The 22938-nt window shown below is 51.1% G+C and overlaps 11 protein-coding genes across 11 annotated transcripts; 8 read left to right on the forward strand and 3 right to left on the reverse strand.

Moving 5' to 3' along the window:
* Positions 1 to 1176: 1176 nt before the first annotated feature.
* SNOG_11477 (hypothetical protein) lies at positions 1177 to 1551 on the forward strand (the record flags this gene model as incomplete). Its single annotated transcript, XM_001801667.1, has 2 exons — positions 1177 to 1236; positions 1264 to 1551. The coding sequence occupies 2 exons, from the start codon at positions 1177 to 1179 to the stop codon at positions 1549 to 1551; spliced, it is 348 nt and encodes a 115-aa protein (XP_001801719.1).
* A 419-nt stretch (positions 1552 to 1970) lies between these two features.
* SNOG_11478 (hypothetical protein) lies at positions 1971 to 3656 on the forward strand (the record flags this gene model as incomplete). Its single annotated transcript, XM_001801668.1, is given in 5 exon segments — positions 1971 to 2185; positions 2236 to 2649; positions 2708 to 2948; positions 2996 to 3417; positions 3437 to 3656. The coding sequence occupies 5 exon segments, from the start codon at positions 1971 to 1973 to the stop codon at positions 3654 to 3656; spliced, it is 1512 nt and encodes a 503-aa protein (XP_001801720.1).
* Positions 3657 to 4481: 825 nt separating this feature from the next.
* Positions 4482 to 5559, reverse strand: SNOG_11479 (hypothetical protein; the record flags this gene model as incomplete). Its single annotated transcript, XM_001801669.1, has 3 exons — positions 4482 to 4574; positions 4652 to 5166; positions 5214 to 5559. 3 exons carry the CDS (start codon positions 5557 to 5559, stop codon positions 4482 to 4484), a joined length of 954 nt encoding a protein of 317 aa, XP_001801721.1.
* Positions 5560 to 6226: 667 nt separating this feature from the next.
* SNOG_11480 (hypothetical protein) lies at positions 6227 to 7610 on the forward strand (the record flags this gene model as incomplete). Its single annotated transcript, XM_001801670.1, has 2 exons — positions 6227 to 7259; positions 7324 to 7610. 2 exons carry the CDS (start codon positions 6227 to 6229, stop codon positions 7608 to 7610), a joined length of 1320 nt encoding a protein of 439 aa, XP_001801722.1.
* A 680-nt stretch (positions 7611 to 8290) lies between these two features.
* On the reverse strand, positions 8291 to 9528 carry SNOG_11481 (hypothetical protein; the record flags this gene model as incomplete). Its single annotated transcript, XM_001801671.1, has 4 exons — positions 8291 to 8793; positions 8948 to 9026; positions 9118 to 9380; positions 9438 to 9528. 4 exons carry the CDS (start codon positions 9526 to 9528, stop codon positions 8291 to 8293), a joined length of 936 nt encoding a protein of 311 aa, XP_001801723.1.
* A 2765-nt stretch (positions 9529 to 12293) lies between these two features.
* On the forward strand, positions 12294 to 14023 carry SNOG_11482 (hypothetical protein; the record flags this gene model as incomplete). Its single annotated transcript, XM_001801672.1, has 3 exons — positions 12294 to 12498; positions 12559 to 12690; positions 12759 to 14023. 3 exons carry the CDS (start codon positions 12294 to 12296, stop codon positions 14021 to 14023), a joined length of 1602 nt encoding a protein of 533 aa, XP_001801724.1.
* Positions 14024 to 14633: 610 nt separating this feature from the next.
* On the forward strand, positions 14634 to 16040 carry SNOG_11483 (hypothetical protein; the record flags this gene model as incomplete). Its single annotated transcript, XM_001801673.1, has 1 exon — positions 14634 to 16040. The coding sequence occupies one exon, from the start codon at positions 14634 to 14636 to the stop codon at positions 16038 to 16040; it is 1407 nt and encodes a 468-aa protein (XP_001801725.1).
* Positions 16041 to 16618: 578 nt separating this feature from the next.
* Positions 16619 to 17570, forward strand: SNOG_11484 (hypothetical protein; the record flags this gene model as incomplete). Its single annotated transcript, XM_001801674.1, has 2 exons — positions 16619 to 17275; positions 17322 to 17570. The coding sequence occupies 2 exons, from the start codon at positions 16619 to 16621 to the stop codon at positions 17568 to 17570; spliced, it is 906 nt and encodes a 301-aa protein (XP_001801726.1).
* Positions 17571 to 18214: 644 nt separating this feature from the next.
* SNOG_11485 (hypothetical protein) lies at positions 18215 to 21060 on the reverse strand (the record flags this gene model as incomplete). The annotated part of the gene is made up of 5 exons (XM_001801675.1): positions 18215 to 19106; positions 19147 to 20360; positions 20479 to 20652; positions 20813 to 20949; positions 20991 to 21060. The coding sequence occupies 5 exons, from the start codon at positions 21058 to 21060 to the stop codon at positions 18215 to 18217; spliced, it is 2487 nt and encodes an 828-aa protein (XP_001801727.1).
* A 597-nt stretch (positions 21061 to 21657) lies between these two features.
* Positions 21658 to 22113, forward strand: SNOG_11486 (hypothetical protein; the record flags this gene model as incomplete). The annotated part of the gene is made up of 1 exon (XM_001801676.1): positions 21658 to 22113. The coding sequence occupies one exon, from the start codon at positions 21658 to 21660 to the stop codon at positions 22111 to 22113; it is 456 nt and encodes a 151-aa protein (XP_001801728.1).
* Positions 22114 to 22324: 211 nt separating this feature from the next.
* On the forward strand, positions 22325 to 22876 carry SNOG_11487 (hypothetical protein; the record flags this gene model as incomplete). Its single annotated transcript, XM_001801677.1, has 3 exons — positions 22325 to 22482; positions 22720 to 22787; positions 22842 to 22876. The coding sequence occupies 3 exons, from the start codon at positions 22325 to 22327 to the stop codon at positions 22874 to 22876; spliced, it is 261 nt and encodes an 86-aa protein (XP_001801729.1).
* Between the last annotated feature and the right edge of the window lie 62 nt (positions 22877 to 22938).

Here is a 22938-nt window from a genome sequence, read left to right on the forward strand (position 1 = left end):
ACAAATCGTACTGTCATGTGAAGAGTCGTGAGAAGTCCGAACAAGCACCAACCTAGATTGTGAGCCAACACGGGGTGTGGCTTGTACGGCACAGTGGTGTATGCAAGCCCATATTGCTCATCGCCCTAGCTTCTGGGCGCGCACAGGAAGTTGCCTCGGAACAAACTCCTACATCTCATTCGTGATTGGCATTCGTCGGAGATGACTCCTACGACACATTCGTGCTGGCGGTACCTGACAGATGTTGGACCTTACGATGAAGGTTCGAGTAATGTTGAGAAGTCTTGGTGGAGGCTGAGCGACGGGAGCATACGGAGTGTGTATACACACTTCGAGGAAAGATGCCTCGGTACGCTGACAGAATATCATTGGCGCATCTCGTCGCTTGCAAAGCCTAGGCGAGAAGGTGTTGGATACGGTGGGAATCCGGGGTACAGCGGTACGAGTGAGACATTGGGGTTAGGAGAGCCGCGGCCTCCTTTTCGAGTCTGCAGCCTTATTGGCAGATCCTACACGTCGCGCGCATACTGATCTTGGTCCCAAGGACCGGGATCGATTTTGGGGGGATCTTCATTACCGACGTCCTGGAAACGTTTCCAACGTCTTCGCGTGTCTCGGGCACACGTCGGATGCTAATGATAGTCACTCCACGCGTGACCAGCGTGACAAGTCTGGCAGACCTCGATTTCGTAGCATTTGCCACTTGCTCAGGCGCCCAGTCATGCGATCCACCATGCTACTGTTATTGCTGAACGATCGCGAGTCAACAACAGCTTCCGGGCGATCCGGGGAAGATGAAAGACCAAGTACAAAACAAAGCACGTGGCTCATCATTGTGCGGCTATCCAAGGATCCTTCCAATAAGCGGTGCCAAGGTCTTGGTGGTAAGACCTAACCTGGTCCGCGGCCCGTGTAGTCTTGATCATTCGCTGGGAAGATTCGAAACGAGGTTGTATGCTGCCGCAGAGCACATGCAGAGTTGCGGTGTCTCTAAGCCTCAGTAGTGGCGAGAGCTGCTGATGTTGAGCCACTAGAATGTTGGCTGTGACCGTCAACTTTTGGCCCACAGCTCATTGCTCCAGTATAATGCAGACTGCAAGGTTTTGTGCGTACATTGTTATTGCGTGCATGAGTCTAGTCCGGGCCGTCGTACAAGGGCTTGCCTAGCGAAATAAAATGTTTACAGATATCAATGCAGTCCACGAGCTCCTGCGCAATCAAGATCGTTTGTTGCTGGTCTTGATTATGGTGACACAAGTCTAGCCGGACGCCAATATCAGGTTGTCGTCGGTAGCAAATGGCCTGAAGTTCGTGCGGCACGCTCCAACTGCCAAAGTGGCGGAGGACGCTCTCATTCGGGACAATGTGGGCACGAGATGTGGATCCCCTGTCGCGTGGAAGGATGCCGTGTACCCCGCGTCAAGGCCAAGGCACCGTGACGTGAAGATCGACGAAATTGAAGTTGCTGCAAACATTGTCCTCTACAAAGAACAAATGACTTGGAAAGACGGCAGTCTTGGTATACGCCTCCGCCACGATGAAATATCGTGAAAACGTTTGAGCCACCAACGCGAGCCTGTGTTGGGCGAGCTTGCACTGCTGGTGCTTGCTTCGATTGGCTCCTGAGTGGGTCCGGCTGAGATGGCGGTCGCTCACATGCGGGGTCTCCACGTCGAACCCCAGCTTTTCCCTTTTTCTCGCCTTCCTGTTTGCGGTCACCTCCGTGAACTTTCGTCTCAAGTCGGGCTATGACGAGGCATAGATGGGATGCTGGCCTCCAATTTGGAGTGGTGCCTCGGTAGTTTGCCATGCTTCGTCCTATGGAGAAGCCCACATCTCTTGGCGATGTGCAATGGCGGATCGCGCAGGGGCTCGTGGACATTTAATGAAAGCACCGTGCAGCCCTGTTATCACAGGTCTCCTCTCCTCGAATTATCTCTTCAATCCACTGACGAGTGTCTCTCTTCAGCATGGCCCACCACGACATTGAGAAGACGACTCCAAGCTTAAGGGAAGATGTCAGCCATGACAACTCAAGCGAAGATGTTTACGAGTGCGAATTCACTCTCAAAGAGCAGCGAAAAATCGTCCACCGTGTTGATCGTCGTCTCGTGGTAACAGTAGGAGTACTGTATTGCATCAGTTTGATGGATCGAACCAACTTGAGCGCCGCATCAATCGCTGGGTACGTGCCACAATGTTCACACGCGTTATGTCTCCCTAATGCGACTCCAGCATGAATGTCGACCTGGGCTTGAACAAACTCATGGGTACCGTCTCAAAGTATTCGGTCGTAACGCTGGTCTTCTTCACCACATACATCGTTTTCCAACCTCCAGCGACTGTCGTTGTGCGCTACCTTGGTCCTCGCGCATTTCTGTCGTTCATCGTCGTGGCATGGGGCGCTGTCATGATCGGCATGGGTTTTGTCCACACCTTTGAGGCCATGGCGGCCATGCGCGTTCTGCTGGGTGTACTCGAAGCAGGTTTCTTCCCGTCGTGCGTGTATTTGCTTTCGACGTGGTATACTCGTTTCGACATTGGCAAGCGATACTCCGTCTTCTATATTCTCGGCAGTCTGGCTTCAGCCTGCGCAGGAATCTTGGCCTACGGTCTGATGCAGCTGAAGGGACGCGAAGGCCTGAACGGGTAAGCGGTCCTATCCTATCTCTGACCTTTCGATCAGAAGCTGACATTGCGGTAAAAGATGGCGCTGGATCTTCATTATTGAGGGCACTTTGACATGCTTTTTGGGCATTGTAGGCTACTGGGCTCTAGTCGACTTTCCGGACAAGGCGCACACATCGTGGCACTTCCTCAATGAGCGTGAGGCCAAGTTCATCATCGATGCTGTCAACAGAGACCGTGGAGATGCAAAGCCCGAACCATGGGATCTCAAGAAGTTTCTCGCCGGTGGTCTTGACATCAAGATCTGGGGATTTGCGATGGTAAGCATTGGTACCCGGCATAGGAGAGTGTGGACTGACCGGATCAGATTTTCTTCAACACGACTACCGTCACCTACGCGCTCGCATATTTCTTGCCTATCATCCTTACCGAGAACATGGGTTTCTCCGTCGGTGCTTCGCAATGCTTGGTAGCTCCTCCTTATGCTCTTGCAGCAATTGTCATGTACGCAACAGGATGGGCTGGTGACAAGTACCATGTGCGCGGACCAATCATTGTTTTCAACATGATCTTGTGCATCATCGGTATCGCCATCATGGGTTTCCACGACAGTCCAGGCGTTCGGTACTTCGGTGTGTTCCTTACCACTGCTGGAGCAAACAGCAACGTCCCCGCAGTCATGTCGTACCAGGCCAACAACATCCGCGGACAGTGGAAACGTGCATTCTGTTCAGCGACTCTTGTTGGCATGGGCGGTGTAGGAGGAATCGCCGGAGGATTGGTTTTCAGGTACGTCCTTTTGTCGAAGTCTTCTTTGCATTCAGATTGCTGACTTGACCAGGTTCCAAGACAAGCCCGGCTACCGACCAGGTCTATACGCCTGTATCGCCTGCTGCTTGTTGACGTTGGTTATCGTTGCCTTGATTACCCTAGGCTCCTGGAGGTCGAACAAGAAGGCGGACCGCGGTGAAATCGAGCTGGAGTACCACAGCGAGACTGACCAGAAGGGCTTCAGATATACTTACTGATGACTTGTCTCGCATAAGCTGCGGCGCAAACACTAGATCTAGACAACATGCCAGCTCATCCTGAGATGCTATCGGCAGCATTGTCCAACAGTGTAGCAGCGCCCCTGCTCTCCAGACAGCGTTATGTAGCAATGATAACGTCTTCATACCACGTCGGCTCCCTCATCTATTCGTCTGGTTGCAGTACCCAACTTGGCTTTCGCTGTTTGCTGATTGGCCTGTGAAACATTACTGCTCATGGGATGGCCAGACCAAGAGTTCTCCGGTTTCTGCGGGTCTGCTGTGGTCTTATGGGCATGCCAGGATGAGGTACCAAGGTCGTATTCGGCTGTTCAGTAATCGGTGGCTCGGAAGTGAAGCAGCTCGAGCTTCCCCTCACAACCTTGGAACAGCACCTTAACCACGCTGATGCAAGATGGACATGCCGGGTTTGCGCGATGCTGCACAGTCAAGACAAGAAGCGGTGTGTATTTCAGTAAATCAGTGTAATGTGTGGAAGCGTGAGAGAAGAAGCTAAGGAGACGCGCTGGTTTTGGCACGTGTTTTCGCGTTCCTGGCGTGCATCGGCAAACTCCGAGACGAAGGCACGAAGTCTTGGACACGACAACACACAACAACGTCCTCGCCTCTCGGATTCGGCCTTCTCCCGACATTTTCTTGAACAATCATTCCATTTTCTATCGCGCCATGTGAATATCAGGAAACGCCGGCCCACCATTCCACAGAGGTCTCGCAATGTTTCACATGGAGGCTTCATTGCACTATGCCAGGCCAGGCCAGCGAATAATTCTATCCATCATCGAATAATCATACAGTAAATAATAATTAGGTCACCCTTCTCTCCTGATCCACGGCCAGCGTGCTGTTGTCTCGCCAGGTGATGATGTCGTGAACGGGGATTGCCCTCAACCTGGACACCTAACCGTCTTCCATATCCCGCCTTCAAGCTCTATCAGACACTGCTCACTTTTCGTTCCACCTAGATCCCCACTCACGAAGACCACGAGTACAGCCGCGTACGCCGCTGTCGCTGCGAAAACTTCGGGCCGTCGAGCATTCGTGCACAGTGCCATGCTGGAGGCAAACAGCAGTGTATACATGGCTACGAGGCCTAGCTTCGCTTTTGAATCCGGAACGAGATAGAGATTTACGATTGCACCGATGAGCAGCATTGCAGCTAGCACCATGTCGAGGGCCGCGACTGTTCGGATAACATGTGAGTTCTTGTGGATCGTCGTGCGGTCGAGAGGATCGGTCGAGCTGCGTTTGCGAAAGAGCCAGTGGTCTTGCAGGAAGCGCGAGAGATAGTCCTCCTCCATCGGCTTCGTCAATGTGAGCAGATCAGCCTCATCTTCCAAAAACGCTTTCGCTCGTCCGCTGATGAGAGGCATTGCACTAGCAGCTTTATTCGAAGGCGATGCTCCATTCAAGAAGTTACGAAAAGCAGCTATAGGTCTCTTGTCTGGCTTTCGCATTGATGCAATTTGCATCTGGAGCACTATCGTCTCGTCTATCACTGTCAGCCATAAGCTTTTCTCTGAGTGACGAAAGGCGCACAGTATTCCTTCAACAAAGCATTCAGATCTTGTAGCTTTTGCACCAACTTGCTTTCCTTCTTATTTGGATCCCTGCCGTGCTCTACTAGAGTTTCCCAGCGTCTCAGCGACTGATGAGCTTCTAGATCGTTACTTCTCCGCAAATCATCATCTAAATCTTCTAGTTCCCGCTCGATGGCAAAGAGCTGGGCTTGTAAGTGAAGTATGTTTCTTGCAGCTAGCTTATCGAACTTTCTGAAAATGAATGTCTCGTTATCGGGATCCTGGGCAATCCAGCTCGCGAGCGCGGGGTACCCATCACGGAGTTGACCAAGCTCAAAATCAGTTTTTTGTGGTGCGTTGGGCATTGCACTTGTAAATTGTGTCGGCCGTCATCCTCTGCATTCGAGCAAGGAGTATGAAAAAATCCGCGCTTGAGGAACGAAGCAAGGCCGACAAAACAGACTTTGCCTTGCAGTCGGGGCGGCGAGGTTGACAGAAGCCTATGACGTACTGAAGGCCACGCTCTATTAGTGCGTGAGACTCAACAGTGCCACGTACATCCTCAAACTATTGGATGAGGTGGATGCTTTCGCGCCTCTATAAGCCTCATCATACGTGGCAGGCTGCACTACGCGGCTGCGCCTCCACCCACAGCCGACCTTGCTACTGGGTAAGCTCACCGGTAGCTGCTGTATTTTCTCTGCAGCTTCATCCCGGCGTTTCTCCAATAGCATATAATCCACTCTTCTTCCTGGTTTTCTTGTACGGATGTACACCTTCGCAAGTTACCTAAAGTGACAGTAAAGTTGAGCCGGAGGACGCCGCCATATCGGCCTGGTGCAGGCACAAACTTCTAGCCAGACACCGTGTTCAGAACGTATTCGCAAAAGCAGGACTGACGACCAGCAACTACAGGCTATTCTCTCAGTAAGACTGTATCGCATTTTAGAAAGAAAGTGTTGTTTGTTAATCAACGATGTCAGACAAATGTCACACCCATAGACGTTACATTCAAATCAGTCACTACATGCAATGAATACCATATTATCACTTCCCGAGGGTTATCGAAAGGTTGAAGTTCTTATAATCCGCTGGGACGAAACTCTTCATGACTCCTCCGAACAACATCATGAAGAGATACTCAGGTTGCAAAATGCATTCGCAAAAGACTTGTTGTGGAAAGGCTCATACCAGCAACATAGCTCGGGATGGATACCGGATCCTAAACACGCTTTTGGATACCACTGGACATCCCAAGTAGAAAGAAAATCGACCAAGGTGTTCGAAATTCCCGCCATAATTGCTTCCGAACATCGAACAAACGCCCTGGGAGACTTTTGCGCGAGGAAGAACTTTATGAAGACTGCACTCGCAAAACGTCTGGGTCTACACATCGATAAAGAGAGCATTTGTACTGTAACTGTGGGCAGTGGTAAACAAATCAAAACAAGTGGGTCAGCAGAGACAACTTTTCGGTTTAGGGACGAATCCAGGGTCTACAAACTGAAGTTCGATCTATTACCGGATTGCGTTCACGATGTCATACTCGGGAAGTCGTTCTTGAAGGCAACACAGACCTTTTCTTTAGTTGCCAACTACGCCAGGCGTGTTGTCAAACGCGCCGTCATGGGCCTGAAAAGCCTCAATTGCTTGTACTTGGGAGACTCTGCACCAGCTTTCAAGGGTCTCTTGAACGGTGAAGAGCAACAGGCGTTAGCCGATTCCGGATCAAAGATCTTGATCATGGACGAGGGATATGCGAAATCCCTTGGTTTACCTATTAACAGAAGGCCAGAGACCCAAATCAAACTTCGATTTGCGGATAACTCAGTAGCCTATACTTCTGGTATCACACATGGCGTACGCTGGCGATTCGGGCATGAATTGAACGAAGAATATTCATTGGATTTTCACGTGCTCCAGAATGCGCCTGCGGCAGTCATTCTGAGCGACGAATTTCTATTCGGAACGAACGCATTCTCTGAATACGACTGCTACCTTATGGACGATGACGACATGGGAGAGGACGAGTATCTTTTCGCTATTGACGTTGATCTTCGCCATGGTAAGTTTGTCCACCATACATTCTGCATTCTCCTGTGCCTTTTCAGCTTACACAACAATCATAGAGCGTAATGAAACTTATCAGGATCTTGAACGGCACACTGAAATCGTGCGCAGAGGTGAGGAAAAGGACCGAATCGATAACCTTCCCGTCGCTCAGCAAGCCGAAGCTCTTTCGATTGAGATGGATCGCAGAACCAAATGGGACGATCAACAGAAGCAGAATATATCTCTCCCACCAAAACCGATATCCTCAAATGCCAACAGTGGGCAATCGGGCAATAGCGCAAGTTCACATCACAAGAGGAAGTCACGATGGCTCGTTAAGCTTAAGCTGAAGAGGAAGCCTTGAGGCACGATGGCATTAGAAGACTGAAAAAAGACCAAAAACACACAGAAAATCAGCAGAAATGGCGGAGCGCGCATAAGTATGGCGCGACAAGATGGCCCGAAAATGTGTTATAATTTTTCCCACTATAAGCTTGCATATCGTTGAGAGAACCAAATGCTCACCTGAAAATCTACGTGCGCATCTGTAACAACTTGAAATCGTCGACGAAAGGCAGGGTCTTCAACTAGTGCGATATTAACCCTGGAAGGTATGCACGATCGATGAACGTGGATCACCGTGTGCTACAGTGTAAGAAAGCACATTTCTCTTAGCCAATGGAAGCTATATACTATCTGTAGAGATGCGAGTTGCTGCATGCTATCGTTAATATCGTTGGAGTAGTGCAAACATGATGTGATTGGACACTGAAACGAGTAACGACTTCGATAACGGTAAAGACAGACAGATCTATGCGAAAACCCAAAATAACAACGCCCGCACTAACACTCAAACTGAGGCAAGTCTTCATCATCCACGTCAAAAGCGTCGAGCTTCGACGCGAGTTCACCCTGCAAGAGATCAAGCTACCATCCCAAAAGCAGCCTTCTCTTTCCAACCTATGCTCGCACCATCCAAGTTCGTCCACTACGAGACAGCCCACCGATCTTATCCCTCCAAGCCCTGACTTCCCACTATCCTGCCTATTTCGGCAACGCCGCCGGCAAGGTCCCTTCTGGCTGACCCTCCCCCTTTGGATCAACTCGCCAATCCAAATCACTGATACTCTTCCCAAACGGCGCATGCAAGCTTCTATCCCATGCCAAGGTCGGTACTGGCAGTGACTGTCCTTTCACGACATCTTCCCGGTTGTATCTCCAGATTTTGTTGACCTTACTATCGGGTCCAGTGATAATGCCGGCCTCAACGGCACCGAAGTAGCTCCTGTCTCGCATCAATGGCTCATCCCTGCTGCCATATAGCATGTGTAGTTCGGGATTGGCTTGTGAGGCACGACGAGCTTGAGCCCACGAGACTGCAAAGTTGACCACGGATTTCTTCTCTGGGTTCGCCTGTACGTAATCATTCCACACAGTGTTTGCAGGCCTCAGCCCGTATGTGTCATCCCAGTCGTTAAGAATTCCGATATTATCGTCTTCGGCGGCGCTCGCCTTGAAGTCAGTTCGGGTATGTAACTTGGAGACATCTATGTAGAGAGAGAAAAGATATTAGTCGCAAGGTAATGATTTCTTGTCTGGCCTGATGATCGGCTAACACCAATGGTGGCGCGTGATGATTCGGCATAGGCGCCAGAAGACGAAAGGATTTTTTCGAACGGGCGGGGATTATGACAAACGTACCTGCTCCAGAATACATCAAATACCCGCCTTTCTTTGGGGGGTTTATGCCAGTTTCGACTTCGAGGTCGAGGAATCTGTTCTATTGGTTCAAAATGTGTTAGTTAAGCCAAAACCAAGGAACGTTATAGGGTATAGGATGGTGGGTCTATGTCAAATCCATTCGCACTTACCCATACTGATAACTCGGGATCCTGCTCCATACCCCTAGGTACCGGACCAGTGTACTTTGCAGGGGGAGACATTAACTCGAATTCTTCGGGTACTGCAGCGCTGCCCGACCCGGTTTTGCCGTCTTCTTTCTCTTTCTTCTTATCTTTCGACGCTTTCCTCTCTTCTTTCCAGTCGTCATACTTTTTCCTGATGCTCTTGAACGCACGTGGCTCAAGCTCATGAGCAAGAACCACTGCATTTGACAGATCCGTGGCTGAGACATCTAATCAATGCTATGTTAGTGATTAGACCTCTTGTGATGTTTGAGGTGAAAGCTTACCGGATTTTGGTAGATCTACTGCTCGTCCATACGTGAGGAGAGCAAAGTTGCTTAGCAATGCAGCACCAACAACAAGCGACTTGAGATGCATATTGGAATCGAGACAAGCGTGATGAAGATAGGTGTGGTGGGATGAAGCCGACTTCGATAAGGGACAAAATATGAAGTAGTGTGTCTATGCAAAGGAAAGGAAATCTTGATGAGAATACTAGGAAAGAAACGGAGAGAGATGAATGCGATTGTATGATGAACATGAACTGCCTGTCACCAGACTCTTTAAGTACTCGAACATATGTCAAGTTCGTATGTGCAGTTCTATTATCGTCGAAGGATTTAGAAGTCGAAATAGACTCTAAACTGCTTTGCCACATGATGCATTAGAACCTCAAAACAAGGCGGAGAATCTTGTTGCAAACAGAACGCATTTTGCATCTTGCGACACTCTTGCCCAAAATTGAGATACAGTCACCTTGACCAGAAGGCGATGCTCTTGGCATTGGATCCTGGACGGCATGGGTGTGTCAAGCAAAATGCACGAAATAGGACTAGACGTGCAATGGCTATACCCTGTTAACCCAATAGCCTGGTTAGAAATGTTTTCAGGTGTTTTAGGCGATCTGACATCAGCAAGTGTTCATGTTTGGTACTTGAAACATCTCACCAGGCACGTGCTTCCGCGAGGCGGCTAAATTAAGGAAGGCGCTTCGCAGTCGGGCGTACCCCACTCTACCCTGACCTATACTGATGCTGATCATGACACCTTTTTAGAGCACGCCCACTCAAGCAAGCGCACATCGTTCTCAGGAAAAAAAGGTCGGTTCACGTGGCTCTCAAACGCAGAACTTGTCTCCGTCGTTTACTTACCGGCCTCCTCAATATTCCAGATCAACTTTTTCACCTAGCTCTGCACATTCATCATGGGCTGTGCCTTCTCTTCTGTCCCATCACTACGCCCTAAACTTGCCAAAAATCAATGCAGTCCTAAGGAAGCGGTGGAAGGAAAGCCTATCGCGTTCGCACAGGCTTTTCATCCATTCCCAAGACTCCCATATGAGTAAGCTTTTACGACTCTCAACAAGCAGGAATCATAGCATTAATTGTAAGGAACCTCTCAGGCTTCGACGGCAAATATGGGTTGAATCTCTTTCCCATCAAGTTCCACGAGTGTACGCCTTGGATTTGGACATCACTCTCACGGATCAGAACAATGATACCGACATGCCCATGCGGCCCACCAATGTCAAATTTGCTCCTGCGATACCACTCGATGATAGCGACGAACTTCGAAACCTCATTGACGCAACCCATACAAGTCGCAAAATAGGTTCGACTTGTCGCGAAGCTAGAGACGCCACAGCTTATGTTTTACCGGACATGTTCGAGATGAATGCCAATCCAAAACCATTCCAAGGCAACTCACAACGACCGCACATATCAACAGGATATTTCCGATTCAACGCAAAGCGAGACATAATCGGCGTGCTCCATTCTTCCATAGAGCGACTCGACTACATCCGAACATGGGCAAAACGAGGCAATGTGCTCCCGAACTCTCACTTGATTCGGCATGTAGCGCTCGATATAGACTTTACTGAAGATACACGCATTTCGGGAGTCTGGACAAAATGCGGTTGCGGAAGACCAGACTGTGTCGTCTGCTCTAGAGACCCATTGCTCGATTTTACAAGGCTCTTCCCGAGGCTAGAGTCATTCCACCTTATGCAATACTCTACCAGTTTCGTCGCAGAATCTGTTGCATGGCCGACGGTTGACGTGGCGCCAGTGAGAGAATGCGACTGTTACAACAGCGGACAATGCATCAAGCATGATTGGCCCCTCTTTAGGGGTATGGCTGACGATTCATGGTTCATCTCCTACACGGAAGACGGTGGTTGTATGTACCCAATTCTACCGCGACTAGCACATGATAGACCACAGGAATGCCGATGGCCATATTATGACGCGCTGGGGGATCTCGACATGCGAATACTCAGGCGGGTGACACTGGGCGGAAGATGATTATTACTATAGAATAGCCTGTTCCAATAATCAATTTTCCGAGTCTATATGATGTTTTAATTGCAGACTATCGTCCAGTCTTCGTACCTTGTCACGAGGTGACTGCCGCACAATTGCCCAAAAGAGACTTTATAAATAATCTCTATATAGGTCTCATAAGAGGACCGCCAAGTCGAGGTAAGGCTGTACAAGCGGAGAATATGTCAGCATTACATGTGTCAGCATGCACATCGTTACCGCGCGCCTTTAGTCTTATATCAGCACCAAAATGGCACACTGACCAGTCCCACAATTTTCGTACCTCAGATTAGCTGAAACGGTGCAATCTCGATTGTGCCTTGCAGATATACGGTTCTTGAGTAGACTTCCAAGCAACAAGGCCAAGATGTTCCTCTAAGATTTCCGAAACGAAATGGCGCAATTTTCTCAGGGCCTCGAAACGAGATCAAATATTGGTAAGCTCGCAGAATAGGCAGATCATGTTAAAGAAGGATCTCGTTTCAAGGCTTTCCAACGTGTTTGCCTGAGAAGGGAGACGCAATTTCGTGCTCAGACACAACAGACTAATCTGAGCATTTGACACTATTTATCGCAATGCCAAGTATGCTGGATGGCTCACAAGCCCTTCGTGATCATGAGCCATTCGTATATAAGAGCCTCTGGAGGTAGCAATCTGAACAAGACAATAACTACCAAAATATCCTGAAGCAACTACTCTTGCATATCATACCATATCCATTTCTCTATCTTCATCAATCTTGTTATTCCTTTTGCTCAACTAGTCTCTACTTTTCTTCGTATCTACAAACTTCCCTTTCAATCATCCAAAAACTCGTCATGGCTTTCGCAGCTGCTATGGGCGTCGACTTCGCCATCTCAGGAATCACCATGGCTGCTGCTTTAGCCCCGGTTGAGGAAAAGCCGGTGGCCCGTATAGGTATTGGATCTACACAGCTTGGTGCAAAAGAAGATGCTCGCACCAATGGTGTCATGCCCAACCTTCACCTATACGACGTTCGTGGCAAAAGGTTTGCTAAGCACGGTACGTTCACATCTTTGAAATCATGTAGCTCAGTACGGGATGGCAGCTGATTTCGAACAGAATCGGGTGATCTCATTGAAGATGGCGCAAACGTAAAGAAAGACTTCATGATTCTGGATGGAGCGGAGAAATCAGCCGAACCAGAGTATCTGACCATCCAGGCCAGATCTAACGACGCTACATGCGTCACTTGTACGTAAAAATTCTCGGCTCATTAGCGGAGTTCGACATTCTAACATCCTTAGATGTCACTGTGACAGGCGCTTCCGGCGCCCAACGAACCTGGCACGCTGGTTACGTGAAGACGTGTCAGGAGCAAGGTGGTGGAGGTTTCTACTACCCCTCCCCTAACACGGTCCCTGACACGAACTTCCGACCGGGTTGTGTCTGGCTTAGCAACGATGACCGCTTTATGCAAGCCATTTCCATCCATCTTCCCAGCTTTGGCTTTCCCGAAGAAAGCTTAGCCGAGCAGACGGCAAAGCAGTTCAAAGATTATCCCCAGACGCTCTGCCAGGCTCCAGGCAGGATGTCCCTGTACAAGACCTTCGACGGCGAACAGCCAGAATGCATCCCATACTACGACAAGATCCTGGAAAAGTTCAAAGAAGACGAAGTGAGTGAAGAAAAGGGTATCAACGAGGGCTTTGACAAGGACTTCCAGGCTGTGGTGGATGGACACACACTCCCACCACGGAAGTTTTTCTTCAAACCCTCCCGCAAAGCCATTTCCTTCGAGCGCACATGCGACTACTCCAAACACAAGCTTTTCAACCAAGAAATGCAACCCGGCAAAACTCCCGTGAAAGACTCGCCTCAAGCCCAAAAGGAAAAAGAAGCAGCAGAGGCAAAGCAGAAGGCGGACGCAGCAGCCGCAGCCCGAGCCGCAGCCGAAGAACAGGCTCGCAAAGATGCTGAAGCAGCCTTGAGCGAGCAAGGAAGAAATCCAAACGGAGCAGCACCAGGCACGGGAAGCTTTGGCGGTGTTGCAGGATTGATCCCTGCAGATCAAGCGGGCAAGCCGGTGGATCCCGATGAGGCGGCGAAGAACTTAGAGGAGTTTAAAGAGCAGCAGAAAGCATCACCAACACCCGCGGCACCGGCACCGGTGCCTGAGCCAACCGGTCAACCAGCTCCTGACGTTATCATTGAAATCAAGCGTCGAGGCTCACGCTCGCTTCATCAAGGACAACAAGATGAGGAGACCAAAGCGACGCGGGAGATGTTGACCAGACGCGAACAGCTTCGTGCAAAGGGAGACTATTGCGTCGACCGGTTGACGATCAGTCACCATGCTGAGCATAGTGCAAGAGAGGTGTGCGAGATGAAAAACTCATGGGGACCGGACTTTGTGTCCGTGGTGGAGGGCCTGTATTGTGACATGTGTGAGAGGGAGTTGTACCCCCTCTGTGCACATGAGCATCAAACAGATTGCTTCGATGTTGATGATAAAGTGTTGAGGGGTAAGGAGAGCCTGTGGCAGAGGGTTAAGAGATATGTCACTGTTGACGTTTGGCGCGTGTAAGTGAACGACGAGGTCGATTTGAAAGGGAGCTGTGGTCGCTGCTAGTGTTTGCATTTGTTTCGAGCGAGGCGTCATTTGAAAGGGGGTATAGACTTGTCAGCATATCTTTGATTTTGAATCTGAATTCCTGTTTGCGTTTACTTATGATGCTCTTTCACTTTCACCACTTCGGTAAGCGGGGCAAGATTACGTCATCCATCCATTTTTAGCGTGATGAAACACTACACTCGTGCCCGCCACGCACACGCACGGAATCATTCAATAGTCTTCAGGAGCACGCTTACAAGTCCTCAGGGAAGTGTGAATACATTCCGTGCTACAAGATATCTTGCCTAGCCTTGTGTTTGAGCAGATCCAGGCTACTCCGACTAAATCCTCTGAGTGGGATAGAGGCGGATTGGGATTTTGCTCTTCCACTTTCACTCAGCGTGACCAGATTACGTGATCCGTACCTCACCCTATCTTGCTCAGCGCCATACTTGAGCCTATAGCACCTTCATTTGCAACTCACTCTCTCAGCGCACACAGTCTGCGAAATTCTCGAGCGTCTCCGATAGCAAGGCAAGTAGTTGCGCCCGCCACCGGCGTAATCAGCTGACCCGTTCCGTAGATGGCCAAACGCAGGGCACGTCAAGTCACAGTACCTCAGACAGCCGCGACCACTTGCGCCAAAGCAGCTGCAGTCCCTAGCAGTGCGATGACCTCGAAAACCACGGCGCCTGAACTTCCCACAGAGATTTGGGCCGCGATTCTGATGAACGTCGAGGATCCGTATGATCTGTGGGTCAGCTGTCGTCAGGTTTCGTCCAAATTCAAGATTGATGCCGAGCGCGCTTTCCGCGTGAACTTCCTACCGCACTTGAACATTCATTGGGGTTACCATGGCAATGATGGCGATCATATCAGCGTTGAGGCTACAATCGACGACACTCAGTCGGAACTCAAATCTTCTTCTGTGTCCTGCCTTTTGCGGACAACCGGTCCGTACTCAAGGCCGCCGGTACTGCCTCCTCAGACCATGCAAGAACGTATGGTTATGTTGCACAATATTGTTGATTGGGATGACCTCAGCGCCATGAGTCACGCGGGGTCCTGGGGACCGCTTCGCTCGATGCAAGCGTACATAAAATGTCCGGATATCTGCGATGATTACGCCACCGATCTCGATTTACCAGAAGTGCAGCTCAGTCTCTTGCCAGTTCCTGATCCTATACCACAGAACACGAAGATCTCTCAAGGCCACATTACGTTTGACTGGAAAGTTCTAATCACCACGTTTTTCGCCGAAGAAGTGCATGTGCGACGAAAGCTAGCAGATGGCATAAACGCAACTGAAGATGCAACTCTGGTCGGATTGCACAGAAAAGCCAAGATATTCCTCCGTACAGGATGCCCAACCCTGAGATGGTCTAGCAAGCCACAGCCCCTCTCTCACAACATGTCAATGAAGGATCAGCAGTCATATATGAAAGTCAAATCCCGCCACATTGAAGCTGTCGTCTCCGCTCTTGCCCCCGATCACACACATCTATATGAAGAGGCCTACTCGCAGCGTCTCCGCAAAGCCTACTCTGGCATTGGCCTCGATCCGCCCTGGGAGGCTGAGGAGGCCATTACCGAGCGTCGCGAGCTCCGCGCCCATGTACGCAAGCACGTAAGAGCGTTCCACAAAGACAAGTACGATGCTGCAAGAATAGCCGCCGTTGCAACAGCAAAGCTACTTTGGATGCGCAAATTCGGAGAAGTCTCGTTCGAGAGCAAGCCTTCGCGAGCTACCCCTATCGTCCAGCCCTTGGCCCATGTTTCCAGGCTCGAGCTCGACATCGATGATGAGATTCTTTGCGACGATCCTAGCGACGGCTTGGATGACCGCTCTTACATCCCAAGCAAGTCACTCGCGAAGAAAAAGGCTCGGCAGAAGATTAAGGATGAGTGCGTAGCTCCTGGAGATACCGGGCATAACCCTAGGTCGCGTAGGAAGAAGAAGGACAAGAGGCAAGATGAGGATGGTTGGTAATTCACTTTCTTGGCGAATGCTTGACCGCGCCCAAAGGCAAGCCTGTGGCAAGGACATGGCTATGTGAGAAAACTTTGGCTTTCCCTAATTCTTGGAAGAGGCTCGGGAAGGAATTTTGTGTTGCAAAGAAGCAGATAGCTGTCACTGTATGTAGCAACTACGACGCACGAGAAGTCCTACGAGTCGACTTAAATAGCACAGTGTGCTCACCAAATGGATGACATACTATAAGAAGTACCTTGTGATACTCAATGCCGTGCTATAGAGATCTTGTTATATAAGCAGCGCCGACGATTGCTCCTTCACCTTTCACCTAACAGGCAGGAACGCGCGTTACGTCATCCGCCCACGCTAGAGCTCGGTTACTAAAGTGCTGCAGCTACTTTGCGCCTCCAGATCTCTGCCTCCACTCACCGAAATACAACTGTTTGCGCCACCTAAAGGTATTGTTTGTTTTCTTCTTATAAGTAGCCTGCTGATAGGTTAGGTGGTGATCAAGTGCTGAGCAAGAACACAGTCTGCAGTATCGCGCGATGGCGATGAGCCAATTCAGCGCAGCGAGATCACTCGCCTTCACCATGGCGGCGACAAAGCCGTGCCCTCCACTTCCATTTGAGCTTTGGGGCAAAGTCCTTAGCAACATCGACGACCCCTTCGACTTGTGGACGACCTGTCGCCAGATCTCTAACGGTATCAAGATCGAAGCAGAGTACACCTTCCGCCTCAGATTCCTCCCGGATTTGCGCATCAAGTGGAGCATAACACGGGATAATCGGTACTGTGAGACCATTTATCTCGATATCCGTGCCAAGCCAAGCCACGCTCTTGTAGATGCCACATCGTCCTCGGCGACTTTTACTATCCAAGTGAACGGGCCCGTAAGCTCTACATCTAGCGGGTATGTAGGCTGGTCGAACAAAGAGCGTAACGAATGCGTGCGGCAAGCATTCCACTACAAGGACCACAACGCGACTACTCGCACAAGTGGGCAACCATTCGCTATCATCAGGCACAAGATGAGATTATTCTTCGAGACCACGAATGTCCTCGCGACCTACCAAAATGACCCTGAGATTTCTGGACTGAGGATTCATCTTACGCCGTTCCGAGACCAAGTCTCTATCAAAGCATGGGAAGACCAGGGTCACATATCATTCGACTGGAAGAAGCTCATGACGTCCTTCTTTTCTGAAGAGGCAGCATTCCGCAACATCGAAAGGTATTACATTGCCGCAGTACGCTTGGCTCGTGCACCTGATCGGAAAGAATTGTACGTGGAAGCACACAGGGAAACGCCTCATGAAGGCGAACCCAAAGCAGGGTCTTCAGAGAGGGCTAGAAAACGAAAGCCTACCAAAGCTAGCCTTCCACGCCTACGTACATGTAAAACACCTGCACGACATCCGAGTGTGGAGCGTGGAGGACTTCGCCGAAAAGTACTGGCGCAAAGAAGTCGGAGCAGTGTGGCATACCATAACAGAAGATGGCAGCGGCCTCATCCCCGATTCGGACTCGGAAGATGATCGTTGACTTATGAGGTTAGTTTCGGCATTTTGAATGGAGGAAATGGAAACGGAAAAAGGAAAGGAAATAAGCACGATCCGTGGAGAGACTAGTGACGAAGGAATGCCCAACCCGCTCATCTGAAACACTTTGACGCTTTGCCTTTTGAAAAACTCCTTGTGCAGGACTCGTTGACGCTCACTCGAACAGAGCAACGTCAACTCAGGCAAAACTACAATTAATGCGTCGCATGACACTAGATTGCTTGCAAGTAGTTGACTTTCAATACCTGCGTTGGCGAACAACATGTCTCAAACTTGGAACGAACAACAATCATCACCAAACTTCACAAAAAGCGCACACGTCCTTGAAAATGCATATCCGACTTCATAAATACTCCTCCTTCCTCCTACTATGCTACGCTAAATAAATAAAAAAAGACCTCGCCGTTTCGGCAAATATGATGGGGGGGTATCTGTGCTCTCCTTCTCAGTCTCTCAATCTCGTGTCTATCCAGTATGTATGTATGCAGCAAATCTCATTACCGTAACGAGCGTCGCAAGGAGAAACAAAAACGCCAATGCACCATGACTAAAAAAAGAAAACGCCATGCAAAACGAGTGAGTGTATCATGGGTATAAATCATCATCCAAAAAAATAGCAGGTCGCCTTTACTTGTGCTCCTCAGCCAACGCATCCCCCAGCGCCTCGGCATCATAATCCTGCACGACGACCTTCGTGGGCACTTCGGGGATATCGAAGAAGCCCCAAATGGGACCGTTCTGGTTGACGCCGCTGGAGCGGAGTTTCGGCTTCGGGCGTTCAGCAGCTTTGTCCTTCTTCTTCGCACCTTCTGAAAGGGTGGTGCCCAGGCTGGACTGTGTCTCGTGACTATGCGACGATGTTGGTCTGGGTGGTTCGGGGATGGTGGGAGATGCGGGCGTGGCGCCCCATTTGCCAAAGACCCAGCCGCCGACTTTCTTGGTGATGCCGCCGCTGGAGCCGGGCTGGGGGCCGTCGCTCTTGCGGGGGCCGCGCTTTTGGTTCGCCATGGTGGAGTAGAGGATGGTGCGGTTGAGCTGGCTGCTTTCGGATGTTTTGCGAGAGAGTTGGCCGTGGGCAGTGGCGGTCCAGGGGGTCAGTTCGGGGCCGATTGAGCCAGCGTTGCCGGGCGTGGAGAAGCGGGGCGACGCGGAGTAGAGGAGTTGCGAGGGTCGTGATTGAAGCGTGTGGATATCCATGCCGGAGACTGAAATGAGAGATTCGTGAGACGTGGCGCGACGGAGGCCAGGACGCATTGACGTAAGCGGCGATAGAAGGTCATTAGGCGCAAAGACTTGTGAGGCCGGCGATAGTAGCGAAGACGGCGAAGCTATTGAAGAGGCTCCAGCAGTCGATATCGAGGAATCCTCCGTCTCTTCTGGGATCGCAGCTTGAGGCAGTGGTTGGATGTGCGGCGAGAGCGTGAAGACATCGTTTCCAAGCGAATTTGCAGGACTGACTGCTGAGACGATGGCTGTGGCAGGACTACTCTTACCAGACATGGAAATGGGCGTGCTCGAACTGCGAATCGCCGACAGACCCGGCGGCCCTGAGACCATACGACTTGCGGCGTCGATGGCGGGGCGTTGCATCTGGGTCTCGGGAGTCGATGGATCGTGCTGGGCCGAACATGGGTGACTGTAAATCGATCGAGTCTGGCGGACTCGTAGGCCGGGAGGAGTCATATGCAACGTCGCTGAAGACTCGGTCGTACATGGAGCCACGGTGTGATTCAGAGACTGGCGAATTGGGCACGGAGCCGGCGGTCAGAGTCGTTGCCTGCGACCAGCGGTGCGTGTTGGGCACAGACACAGCAGTCTGATTCAGAATCGTGGCGGTTGAAGAGCGGTCGAGCTGGGGCGGCGGTGGGTCAAAGTGTGTTGGCGTCAGACTGAATCGCTTCTTCTTGGGGCGTCGTGAGGGTTGCGCTTTGGGAAGATTCTTGCCGCCTTTGGGCCCGTGGTAGTGGTGGTGGATGTGCAGTTCCTGGTTCAAAAGGCCGTCTGATTCCATTTCAAGCTCTTTTTGTAGGGTTGGCGTGGAGGCTTCCTGGGTAGGGGACGAGGAGACGGGTTGGTGCAGCTTGAGCTGGTCGCGCAGTCGCTCCACCTCTTCATTTGAGTTGCCGAGCATTTCCCTGAGTTCGAGTATACCGTGCTGCAGATTGGCGTTGTCGAGAAGAATGTCCTTGACGAAGTGCGAAACCACGTTGGTGCCAGCCTTTTCTTGCCCTGCTTTTGCCTTGAGTCGTCCGGCTGCCGTGTTGAGTTCGCCTTCGACTGCCATTCGCCGTTCCATGCGCGCCACAACCTCGACATGTCGCTGCCGTTCCTCGCGAGCCTCTCTTTCGATGCGGTCGATTTGGTCTTGCAGGTCTCCAATAGTCCGTTCGGCATTTTTCCAGCGTTGTATGGCGGTGCGTTCGTCGACAAGCTTGGCAGCAATGTTACTTTGCAGTTGCGCTTGTTCCAGTTCGAGTTCGAGAAGCTGCTGCTCCAGATGTTGCGTCTGTGCAGCGAGAGAGCTGAGGCGGTCGAGTTCCTCTTCGGTCGAGCGTAGCGTGTCGGTCAGGGCCTGGATCTGGGAATCGGAGCTGGCGACGGCGTCGTTGAGCGTCTCGAGCTGGTCCAGGAGGTCGCGGTTCGCCTTGATGGTCTGGGCATTCTTGGCCTCGAGCGCCAGCTTCTCTTTCTCGAGGCTGTCGATGGTGGCTACCATTTGCCGGCGTTCCCGTTCCGAGTCAACAACATAGGCTTCATGGCGGATAAGGAGAGCCTGTAGAGCAAAGGTAAGTGGCGTCTCCTTCATCATACGAGGGTGGAGAGAGCAGTGCTAGCGGCACGTGTAAATGCATAGTCGCGGGGTGACACGGAAGTGACTGAAGCAAACGTACCTGGCCCAGCTGGGCGGCCTTTGACACATCGCGCTCCAGGCCCTCGAGCAGGCGCCCGTTGTGGGCGAGGTAGGCACAGTCGATGCTCCCACAGCAACACCGCGGGCCCGGAATGCTGCCCACGCTGCTTGTTTCCATCGGTGGCAGCGAGCCCTCACCGCGGGGCAGTCGGCGCTATTACTGCGTCTGGTGGAGTGCCGCCGGAACAAAAAGACGAAGACTGCGATGCGAGGCGGCTGGCAGCAACTGTCATAATCGGCGTAGTTGCAGGGCGGCAGGGCAGGTGTTATGCGAGGAAATCAACAAAGGGACGGTCTTGTGTTGATGTTTGTACCACTACTGCGCGTGCCTGGCTGCGAGGCTTGCGGCGATGCGCCGCTAGCTGGGTCAACACGGACAAGACGCCGTCGGATCCCAGTCGGCCTGGCTTCCCCACCATAGCCAGCCTCCCAATCATCCCGCCGTGCTTCCCTGTTTGGTTTCGTCCAAACACGACCGCATTGTCGGCTCACACGCTCCGGCCATGTGTTCACCATCCGCTCGCTGCTCGACACCACCTGCCACTGCATCTGCCTGCGCCATCGTGAAGCACGTCGACGTCGACGTCACTCGGCCTGGCGCACGGTTTTGGCCATGGCGCGAAAACCCAGAAATTACGCTTCACGCGCACCCCAGCCCGCAATCTCGCTGCAAAAATAACCCACCTCCTGTCGAAATCTTGGCGTATTGCCTCATTTGTGCACCACTGGTCGCGACCAAAGCGGTGTGGCTCGATAACGGCGAGCAGTATCGACGTTCGTCGCAGAGGCCAGCGCGTGGCAGCGACCCACTAAACTGATGCACGCTCTACACAGTGGAAGCATGCCAGCCTGTTCTTCACACCGAACCTTGAGCTCGGTCGATAATAGCGCCTTTTGCGCCTGTCGCTGTCTTATCTTTTTCTAATCTTCACATGCGATTTGCATAGGAAAGATATGGCTGTGCTGTGCTTACGACAGTACGCCAGTTCTCGCAGTCTCTGGCCCAATGCGGACGAAACATTTCAGAGATGCTTGGCGCCGAACGAGGCAGCAGAGTGCGACAAGGTGGAGTATATGACCGCAGAGAGAGGTAGTAGATGCACATTTTTTTTTTCATACACTCCTGTCCATCTTCGGCTTTCTCTTCAGGAATTAGAATATGTCGCTCGCCAAGTTCGCGAAAACCCCAATGCGCAATATCTTCTCGGGCTACTACACCCTTCACAACACTGCGCGATCACGAGCCTTCCGTCACTCGATACAAGCAGGCAAGGGGCCGGCACCAGCGATCAAGGCGTCGGATTCAGTCCCTCGAAGTCCTAGTCACAACCCAACTCTCCCATCTTTCAATCTCTTCCAAGCAATCCGCGACTCTCGTTCCGCCGTTCGCTATACCGTCTATGCCGGCCTGGGCCTGATGGCTACAGTCGAATCAACTTTCTGGTTTCATGTCATCAAAGCAAAGTTCTTTCCATCATCAAGTGCAGAAGAGCAACAGAAGAACGATCAGTACTTGGCACATGTGTCAGAGGCTATCGCAGGGTACAAGTCAAACTGGATGAGGAGCTACCGCAAATACTACGAAGGTTATGTGTGGGGTGTTGGTGAGCGTTAAGGTTGTGTGGTGGCGCTCATGACCGGTCAGCATCCTGCAGTGCCCCTGCCGCTTTCGTAGGGCACACTTCTCAAAGGGCAACGACACCCCGCTTCAGCCGCATCAGCCATAAAACACCCAGTATCCATCCCGAATGCACATACCGTTCGTGCATTCTTCCCATATCTTTTCAAACGTATTATCAACATTCAATCCTGAGACAGCATCCAACATGGACTTTGACTTTTCGTTCCTGGACACATTCTCTCCCGTCGGAAATACTGAGTTCAGCCTTGCCGGCATGTCACAGGACTTTCCTGAGATCGCTACCTCTGAAGGAATGTTTGAACTGGCCTCGAATCAACTTGCTGGTAGGGCCATTCAATCTTTGTCGCATGCACATTTGTTGAGATTCAGAAGCACCAACAGATGTCCAACAACACAACAGCGCTAGCTCAAGCATTTCATCGCATACACAAAGTGCGTACAACGATAACGAATACCCGCATCACTGATCGAAGTAGTCGAATTTGATCCCTTCGAAACAGAACACTTCTCATCCTGGAATGCAGTCTCGCCCTCGACGCTCAGCTTCAATCATACCACCGATGTGTAAGTACACGGTAGACTCTCGGGGACCCTAGCAGAGTTGAACACACATGCCGATAAAACTACAACTCGAATCATGTCCGCAGGTAAGTAGGCACATCAGGACTAAGTTCCGTCACCGCTAACTACTATCACTTCAGGTATCCCGCTCTTTCCAGCCTACAATGTAAACTGACAGCCTCCAGGAATCGTCACCTCATGTAATCAGGGAAGACCTCGTGATAATAGTGCCTGGTA

The sequence above is a fragment of the Parastagonospora nodorum genome (assembly GCF_000146915.1).
Source record: "Parastagonospora nodorum SN15 chromosome Unknown scaffold_19, whole genome shotgun sequence".
NCBI lineage: Eukaryota > Fungi > Ascomycota > Dothideomycetes > Pleosporales > Phaeosphaeriaceae > Parastagonospora > Parastagonospora nodorum.